The sequence below is a fragment of the Penaeus vannamei genome, chromosome 8 (genome assembly GCF_042767895.1).
Source record: "Penaeus vannamei isolate JL-2024 chromosome 8, ASM4276789v1, whole genome shotgun sequence".
Classification (NCBI taxonomy): Eukaryota; Metazoa; Arthropoda; class Malacostraca; order Decapoda; family Penaeidae; genus Penaeus; species Penaeus vannamei.
The window spans coordinates 46,722,520-46,732,519 of NC_091556.1; the positions used below are offsets into that span (position 1 = coordinate 46,722,520).

Here is a 10,000-nt window from a genome sequence, read left to right on the forward strand (position 1 = left end):
ACACATATGGGGAACAATAATATCTTTATATATTTATACAAAAAACAATGTAAGTGTTGAGTAAAAAATGACAATGCTGATATTCTAATTGTGAAGAATTTTGAATAATTAATTGTGACCAAAAGTACTGATATCAAATTCACACAAATAATGTACATCAAATAATACATTTGTAGTATTATTAAAACACAATTGCTTTTCACCTTTATATCACCAAAAATCCATCAACCTAGTCTCATATATCTATATATCTATATCTATATATATATACATATAAATATATATGTATATACATACATACATACATACATATATATATATATATATATATATATATATATATATATATATATATATATATATATATATAATATATATATATATATTATATATAAATATTATATATATATATTATATATATATATATATATATATATATATATATATATATATATATATATATATATATATATATATATACATATATATACACTTGTACATGTATATATGCAAATGAAAATACTCCTTGAACTGGAACTCTCTTGAGATGGCCTCACATGATTCCTCCTCGAAACAGGTAATCATACTGCCCACCTTTACCTCCTGGCCTGAATTCCGTTGAGTGTGAGTGGGGGTAGGGGTAGTCCGGGCAGCCCCTGACCTCAGGAGGGAGGGGGGGCCAGTCTGTGAAAGATGCCCCACCTCCCATGCTGCTGGTAGTCGTTCCAGGAGTGGTGGTTAGCTCCACTTCGTTGCCGCTGCTTGATCGGCCCACAGAGATTTCCCTGGAAAGTAAAATTATGAATCTATGGTTGTGGTTATTATTTACTTGATGAAACTAATATGAATCAACACAAATCACACCAAATCTCCTAGATATGTGAAAAAACTGTACATATTGATTATGCTATACATTCCTAAACATTGAGTACTGCTGTTTAGTGCATACTGTTTGTAAGATACAATAACTCATACAACAATTCGGACACCAAAAACTGAAACCAAATTTGCTATGCTATTCACGATACAGGTAGCAGCACATAACATAACTACTATACAATAAAGTCAATAAATAAGAATTCTTTGTATACCAACCTGTAGTAACCTCTACTAGTTGAAGCGATTGGAGTGGGTTTAATGACAAACACTATAACCCCTGTCACGACAAGGATATATGACAGGAAGTACAGTGGATGGAACTGAAAGGGAAAATTAGGTTTGTTAATTCTTACTGTATTGGGTGCCATCTCCTTTATGGTTGTGATATATCTCGCATATTGTATCTAATGGTATGATCTTCATAGTGAATAAAATAAAACAAAAGTAATGTCTAAGTATCCTTTTATATTTTTATAAATCATCTTTACATTGCTCAGACCAAGTCATTTATCTATATCTAATATGTTCAGAAAGATGGCTGACCTAGAATGGTTTACACTTCTCTATCTACTGAGAAATTACTACTTTTCATTCACTTTCTTTCCTATAATTAACCTAATAATCAATATACCATTAACAGCTTTTGTTCACGTCTTATTCTTTTTCTCTACGGATAATACACCTGAAATTTACTGCTGATTATCAGATAAAAACCAATATACAATTTCTCTTTTGGAGATGAATGTTTGCAAGTGCCTGGCATTTATAAATATAAACATAAATATATAAAGTTAACAAATAGATAGATAAATAAATAAATAAATAAATAAATAAATAAATAAATAAATAAATAAATAAATAAATAAATAAATAAATAAATAAATAAATAAATAAATAAATAAATAAATAAATAAATAAATAAATAAATAAATATATATATATATATATATATATATATATATATATATATATATATATATATATATATATATATATATATATATATATATATATATATATATATATATATATATATATATATGCACACACACACACACACACATCCACACATATACATATACACATCCACACACACATCTACATCTACATCTACATCCACATACACACACACACACATAAAAAAAAACTCCAAATATATGCTGCACACTTGAGGAGGCAAGACATTGAAGAAAATGGGATAAGGAGCAACTGTTTTAAATGTTTTAATCCTTAAACATTTACTCTTCTTGTCTCATTAAAATGCATTAATTGAAAACAGAACGAGGCTTGTGTGGGCTTCCCTTTCCACACGGGATTGCCTCTTGCTGAATAGGTTCTCTGATTTAATTACCTGGCAGCTGAATAATAATGATAATGATAATAGTAGTCATAGTAATAATAATAATAATAATAATAATAATAATAATAATAATAATAATAATAATAATAATAATAATAATAATAATAATAATAATAAAATAGTAATAATCATAAAAAATAATAATGATAATAAAAATAATAATGATAATAATAATACCAATAATGATATGAATGATCATGACAATGACAACAATAATAATAACAATAATAACAATAACAATGATGATAATGATACTACAATTACTACTAATGATAACAGAAATAACTCTAAAATGACAATGGCAATGATAATGATAACAATAAAATACTAATACTAATAATAACAATACCAATACTAATAACAGAAATAAGAAGACGAAAAGAGAGGTTATTTTGGTTATTTTTTCCAAACTTCTATAAATAAGGTGGCAGAGATATTTACTATTAGGGTTACTACAATTCTCCATAAGATGTGTAGTTTCTAATTTGTTTCCTACAATGTGTGTTCTGTTTTTAAATTTTGCAATGAATACAGTGAATACAAATTAAGTCTTCAGTTCCTATCTTAATAATACATAATGCACTACTACTATCATATCTTTTTCTCAAACACAATAAAGATGGAATCTCGATGCAAATTATTATACATAGCATAGAATAATTTATTTCAATATAATTTATTTTCACCTTTCTGTTACTTCTATTATAATGTCTACATTACCAACCTGTTAGATAATATAACATGTAACTCAATCATTTTTCTTTTCCTGGCATTTATCAGGACTCGATGTATTTCTTTACTGTTATTATCATTCCTCACAATATACACCACTGCGCATCAACGTCTTATCTATGACTATTCTTCCATATAATAACTATTTTTCTTGAGGTTATCTTCTTTTACAGACCTTATACTATACTCTCGAGGTTGCCTTGTGGGCCTTTGGGAGATTTCAACAATGGGGGAGAGAGTGATTTGGTCATTTTTTTGTCTTGTGCCTTCAATGGTCACCACTCTAGGCCTGTTTTCCCTTGCATGTTTAGAGTCAGTGTTCCTAGTCAAGTTTATGTATAGAGTGCGTTTTCATTTCACAGTGCTACTGCACGCGAGAATCTTTGCCCATGAGTACCCGTGCAAATTATGGAGTTAGACTGTCATCAGTCATCTTAGATCTCTGTGGAAAATTTATGAAGGCTTGCCACAAGCCACGTAAGTTGCCATGGGATGTTTAGGTAACAGGGCGTTGGGTAGCTTTTTGGACAGAAGCCAAAGTCAGGTTCTGCCTTCTTAAGTCCAGACATTCCCATCATTTCTGTTCTTACGGTCAGATAGCGCGCTTTCCTGGAAGTTTCCGTTAAGGGATCATCTTTTCAAGGCCATGGCTGCCTTAGGATCCAATGCCACTTCTCATCTCATGCCATCTCTCTACGTGATGTGGTGTACGTTTGGAGGTCAATTATATTTCATTATATCCTACAGGGTTCCCTTCTTCTCCTCTGTATCTTATTTCAGAGAGCACATGCGTTTATGTTGCATTTAATCTTTCCTGAGTATGTAAATGGTTGCCATCATACTCTACAGATGGTATGATAGCCGAGTCCAAAAGGGTCCGTAACATCAGAATTCAAGAACTCCGGGTAATTTCGCAGGCTCTGTTTTGCGACCAATTAGTCTGAAACATCTCTGGGAAGCTGGTTGACTCCACGTCACCCCATCACTATCTCTGAGCTCTAGATGCTTCTGTTGATACCGCCTCAGTCCAGGTACAGTCGGTCAACTGGTGATGTCTGCTACCTTATGAATGAAGGGCTCCTGGTTAGCCACGCTCCTACACGTCGGAGTGAAAGTCATAAAGAATGTAAAACCTTGAACTCTGAATAACGGCTTTACATCCCAAAAGGACAATGGCGTCATTTCAGCTTTTCCTTGGGTGGGGGTGGGGGGGGGTTGGCGATCAAAAGGAGGAATCAGTTCCTGGGAAGTTGCGGGCCATCCGAGAAAAATGAAAAATGAGCCATTCTTGTAGCATTTTTAAGTTACGACCAGAGATATAAAGGTGTAATATAGGAAAATAAAGAGAAAAAAAGATCGTGGGAATGTGGCCCTCAGGTTGGGCAAGCCAGACCTCAAGGGGGCAATCAGAACTTGTTTAGTCCCCCGTTCCCCCCCCAGAATGACGCCCCTGCGCAGGGACTGAAAACCGGTGCACCTCGGCGGAATGAGCAACGAAACTATTGCTTCTTATCTGCTAATCTGATGAGGAGGTGGAGGGTTCCTCATGTTGGTCTGGGTTCGTCACAGAGTAGTTACAGATTTGACAGGCTTCTCTGGATGTGTAACCAGAAAGGGAAGGGCGTATGGTCACGTTTTGTCATCTCTAATATCTTCCGTGTCACCAATGGTCAACAAGCAAAGGAACTTGTTGCGGACGTGTTCTCCCAACTCCTGTACGGAAGGCTCTGGCATGGTCGCACGGCCATAAGTGTTCCTTAAGTGGGTCCTTTGGGCCTTCTGCTTACATACGTGGTACGTAAGGCAGGATGTCGGTCCTTTCCAACAGCAGAAAACCTCACAGCAAAGCATAGGTCGAAACCCTCTGCTCTGTGAGTCATGTTGGGTTACGTTTCAGTGGTTCCCTCCGGAAACGAGACCCGGTCTCACGTGTCACTGTTACAGTGACACGTGTTTACCGGCTGGTGGTCGAGCAGTTCAACCATTTTCTGAGCATCGTCGCCCTGACCCCGTGTCCTTATGGCCTTTGATATATAACTATAACTCTATCTATATATCTATATAAAAATATATAAATGAATTACTTTGATTATGCACTTAGGCGTCTCTGTAGCAGACATCCCTGTGCATATCTCCCCACTGATATTTTATCTCCCTCCGCCCGACCACGACCCCCAAGGACACCCCACAGACCACGCCTATCCCTTCCTCCATGCCCCAAGACATCCCCCAACCCACGCCCCTCCCAAGGCCAACGCCGCCGCCCCTCACCCACCTTGAACTTGAAGAGTGCGATGCCGGTGATGAGGATGTAAAAATCAGCCGTGAACAGTGCCAGGTTGAGTGCCGTGGCCGAGGTGACCCGGATGACGGCTGGTGCCACTACGTAGAAGAGGAACTGAGCGGCACTGAAGCCCCCCACCAGAGCCAGCACGGGCCAGGTGTCCCAGCGCACGGACCCCACGTCGTTGCGCTCTAGGATGGCACTGAGGGGAGAGAGGGGGGGGGGGTGATGAAAGATGGCATCACACGGGATTAAAAATGCGTTGGTTGTCAGGTTTAATAAGTGTGGTTCTTGGGGGGTAGGGGTGGGGGGGTAATTAAAATTTCAAACAAGAATAAAAAAAAATGTTAGACCTAATATTTTTCTCGTAATTAAAAATGCTGTCACAAAAAAAATCATAAAAAAATAATTGTTAAGTTTAATAATACATTTTTTGGTGTATGTGGACGCATTAATAATTAAAAAAATCACACAGGAAAGGAACAAAAAATATTAATTATCAGATTTAATAAATATGAAATCTGGAGGGAGGGCGATGCACAGGGGGTGGACTAAAATGATGGATAAATGTGAAAGGCGACAAAGGATACGGAAAGATAAGATGGGGATTATGTAGAAAAAAGGAATAAGAGAGTGGATAGAAGGGGGTGAATGAGAGAAAGAGAGAGAGAGAGAGAGAGAGAGAGAGAGAGAGAGAGAGAGAGAGAGAGAGAGAGAGAGAGAGAGAGAGAGAAAGAGAAAGAGAGAGAGAGAGAGAGAGAGAGAGAGAGAGGGAGGGAGAGGGAGAGAGGGAGGGAGAGGGAGAGAGGGAGGGAGAGGGAGAGAGGAGAGGGAGAGGAGAGAGGGAGGGAGAGGTGGAGAGGAGGAGAGTGGAGGAGGGAGAGAGGGAGGGAGAGAGAGAGAGGGAGGGAGGGAGAGGGAGGGAGGGAGAGAGGGAGGGAGAGACAGAGAGAGAGATAGAGAGAGAGGGAGGGAGGGAGAGAGGGAGGGAGAGAGAGAGAGAGGGAGGGAGGGAGGGAATGAGGGAGGGAGAGGGAGGGAGGGAGAGGGAGAGGGAGAGGAGAGAGAGGAGAGAGAAAGAGTGAGAGGGAGAGAGAGGGAGAGGGAGAGAGAGGGAGAGGGAGAGAGGGAGAGAGAGAGAGATAGGGATAGGGAGAGAGAGAGGGAGAGGGAGAGGGAGAGGGAGAGGGAGAGGGAGAGGGAGAGGGAGAGGGAGAGGAGAGAGGGAGTGAGAGAGAGAGAGAGAGAGAGAGAGAGAGAGAGAGAGAGAGAGAGAGAGAGAGAGAGAGAGAGAGAGAGAGAGAGAGAGAGAAAAAGAGAGAGAGAAAGAGAGACAAAGAGAGAGAGAAAGAGAGAAAAAGAGAGAAGAGAAATGAGAGAGAAAGAAAGAGGGAGGGAGAGAGGGAGGCAGAGGAGAGAAAGAGAAAGGGAGGGGGAGATAGCCAAGGGGAAGAGGACGACAGAGAGGGAGAAGATAGGAAAGAGGAAGAGCAAGAGGGAGAGGAAGTGGAAGAAGAGGACAAGTAGGAGTTAGAAGAAAGAGGAGGGGAAAGAGGGTGCATAAAGGACAGAAAAAGGAAGTGAAGGATGATGCATTGAAAAGAGGATGAAGAGGAGGGAAGAAAAGGAAGCAGAAAAGAGGAGGTTTGGCATGATATTCAAGCCAGTGATATTTAATAAATCCTTTTATGAACCAAACTTACTCTGCGTTATCAATTAATTAAAAAACATCCACGTACGTTTGCAATATTCAACAAAGACTGTGTTTGTTTCAATATTAATGAAAATCATCAATATACTACGCAAATATATTTGTTTGTAATCAATTCAGAAGACAACCTCCTTTCACGAAAAAATAAGTGTCTTGTAAAATATGAATGTTTGCGATGCTTATTAAAGTTTAAATTAGTTTCCCCTTGATAGGAAAAAAATGTTTATATTGCTTCTCTATAAATGGTTTTCAAATATCTTTATCACGAAAAGAAGCAAAAGCTGTTTTCATATTATAATTTAGGAAAAAGGGGAAAATGAATAAATGAATTTGTCTATTTACGTAAAAATGGATTAATATCCGTAATGAAACAGAGTTTGAGTAATAAAAGTGAGTAATAAAAACAGTAGGGAACGGATCTCTAATTACGGAATTGAAACCATGGTTATGACTTCACGTATTGAACGACTACCCTCAGAGAGAGAGAGAGAGAGAGAGAGAGAGAGAGAGAGAGAGAGAGAGAGAGAGAGAGAGAGAGGAAGGGAGAGAGAGAGAGGGAGAGAAGGAGAGGGAGAGGAGAGAGAGAAGGAGAGGGAGAGGAGAGAGAGAAGGAGAGGGAGAGGAGAGAGAGAAGGAGAGAGAGAGAGAGAGAGAGAGAGAGAGAGAGAGAGAGAGAGAGAGAGAGAGAGAGAGAGAGAGAGAGAGAGAGGGAGAGAGAGAGAGAGGTGGGAGTGGGAGAGGGAGAGGGAGAGGGAGAGAGGGAGAGAGAGACAGACAGACAGACAGAGACAGAAAGAGAGACATAAAGAGAGAGAGTTTTAAAACCAAAACGCAAGCCCGCGTGTGCTCAAGCGCCCAGCCAGCGAGCGGCCGCCCAGACCCCAAGGAACCTCACAGCTGGATGCCGTTGATGAGAGAGCCGAAGAGACCCATCATGCCCAGGAACTCCACGCTGTCGTAGGTCTTGACCACGTACTCCTGGGCCACGTTGCTAATGCCGTACAGCGTGGCCCCGCCCAGGCACAGCATGTCGCCCAGAAGTCGCTCAGCACCTGCGGGGAGACGAGAGCACCTTCATAAGATTTTTTTTTTTTTTTGTGAATGGGTGTATGTGTTATATTTGCCATTCGTATGAAATTTCGGTTAAAAAACTGTTGATTTTGAGTGAATGAATCATTGTTAACCTACTACTAGAAACACCAACCATGAATCTACTAATATAAACTACTTGACCATTATCAAGAACTTTGAATTACTCTACCATTCACTACGCTTCGTCATTCACCCTTTTCTTCTCTCTCGTGACATCACAGTGTGGTGACGAGATGCCACGCATAACATTCCTTTATCACACAATCTTCACTATCTTCCCCATGACCCCCCATTCACCATCCGCAACCCACACTCACCAGGGATAGCCGCCCCCTACCCCCCCACCTTGCCCCAAACTCAAACCTTCTAACTCCAACTCGAGCACCACACTGCCATCACCCTGCCCACCACTCTCTCCCCTCCCCTCCTCCCCCACCCCCGCCCCCTCCCCCACTCACCAGGGATGGCCGCCTTGCCGTCCTCCACGTTGGCCCACACCAGGCACCCGACCCCCAGCAGGCAGAGGCCGACCCCGAGGACGTGGACCAGCTTGTAGCGGACCTTGAGGAAGAGCCAGCTGAGGGCGAGCACCACGGGCACCACGAAGCAGTCCAGTAACTAAGGGAGAGAGAGAGAGAAAGAGAGAGAGAGAGGTTAATAAAAGGTGCGAGAGAGGGAAATGGAGAGATGGAAAGGGGTCGTGAAGCAGTCCAGTAACTAGGGGAGGGAGGGAGAGAGAAAGAGAGAGAGGTTAATAAAAGGTGCGAGAGAGGGAAATGGAAAGATAGAAAGAGATCGTGAAGCAGTCTAGTAACTGTGTGTGTGTGTGTGTGTGTGTGTGTGTGTGTGTGTGTGTGTGTGTGTGTGTGTGTGTGTGTGTGTGTGTGTGTGTGTGTGTGTGTGTGTGTGTGTGTGCGTGTGTGTGTGTGTGTGTGTGTGTGTGTGTGTGTGTGTGTGTGTGTGTGTGTGTGTGTGTGTGTGTGTGTGTGTGTGTGTGTGTGTGAGAGAGAGAGAGAGAGAGAGAGAGAGAGAGAGAGAGAGAGAGAGAGAGAGAGAGAGAGAGAGAGAGAGAGAGAGAATAAAGACTGGGAAAGAGATGAGAGATAAGATAGAAATGTCATGAAGCAGTCGAGTAACTGTGGAAGATAGACAGAGCGATAAAGACAGATAAAGAGACGAATAAATAAACTGTCCTTGAACTGAACAGATAAAGCAATATTGATAAAACGTATTTTTTCCTGTATCCATTTTAAACAAATGACCAGGAAGATACGTATAAATCAATATAGATTAGTTTTCAATACTTTCAGATTACACAAAAAAGGCAATTCAAAGAACTGTTAGTAAAGTTAGTTAACAATAAAATCAATCGTGTCAAATTAAGAATATTAATGATATATAAACTATCATGGATAATTAAATCGATAGAATAAAATACCAAGCAAAATAAAACAGTTGTTGAAATTTGCATAAGGGAAAACAAAATCGAAAAAAGGAAAATAAAGTAAAACGCAAAAAAGTCAAAATCACAAGAAAAGCAAAAGGAGAGTAATAACTATACATACATACGTACATGTATATATATATATATATATATATATATATATATATATATATATATATATATATATATATATATATATGAACCGCATTCATGTTGACAAATGTGGAAAGGTATGAATGAGAACGAATATCTTGTATTGTGAAGATATTCGTTCTCATTCATACCTTTCCACATATATATATATATATTACTCATTTATCTATCTATTCATTTATTCATCTCTATGTATCTTACCTGTGCAACGTCCTGATGTGTTCTGGCAAGCCTTATGGACGAGGAAACTAACAATGAGAATAAATAAGAAAAATTGAAATAAAACAATATGAGATAAAACCAACAAAATAAGACAACAAAATGTGTAATGAAATGCACAAAAAT

The 10,000-nt window shown here is 39.5% G+C and overlaps 1 protein-coding gene across 1 annotated transcript in view; it reads right to left on the reverse strand.

Moving 5' to 3' along the window:
* The window catches only part of LOC113827155 (solute carrier family 35 member F1-like), a 54,844-nt gene that overhangs the window by 12,176 nt on the left and 32,668 nt on the right, over positions 1-10,000 (reverse strand). Inside the window, exons 3-7 of the mRNA XM_070124135.1 lie at positions 8,517-8,676; positions 7,862-8,018; positions 5,247-5,457; positions 1,096-1,199; positions 601-785 (exon numbers count right to left, since the gene is read on the reverse strand). Coding sequence (XP_069980236.1) covers positions 601-785; positions 1,096-1,199; positions 5,247-5,457; positions 7,862-8,018; positions 8,517-8,676 — 817 coding nt within the window. The remainder of the gene's footprint in view (positions 1-600; positions 786-1,095; positions 1,200-5,246; positions 5,458-7,861; positions 8,019-8,516; positions 8,677-10,000) is intronic.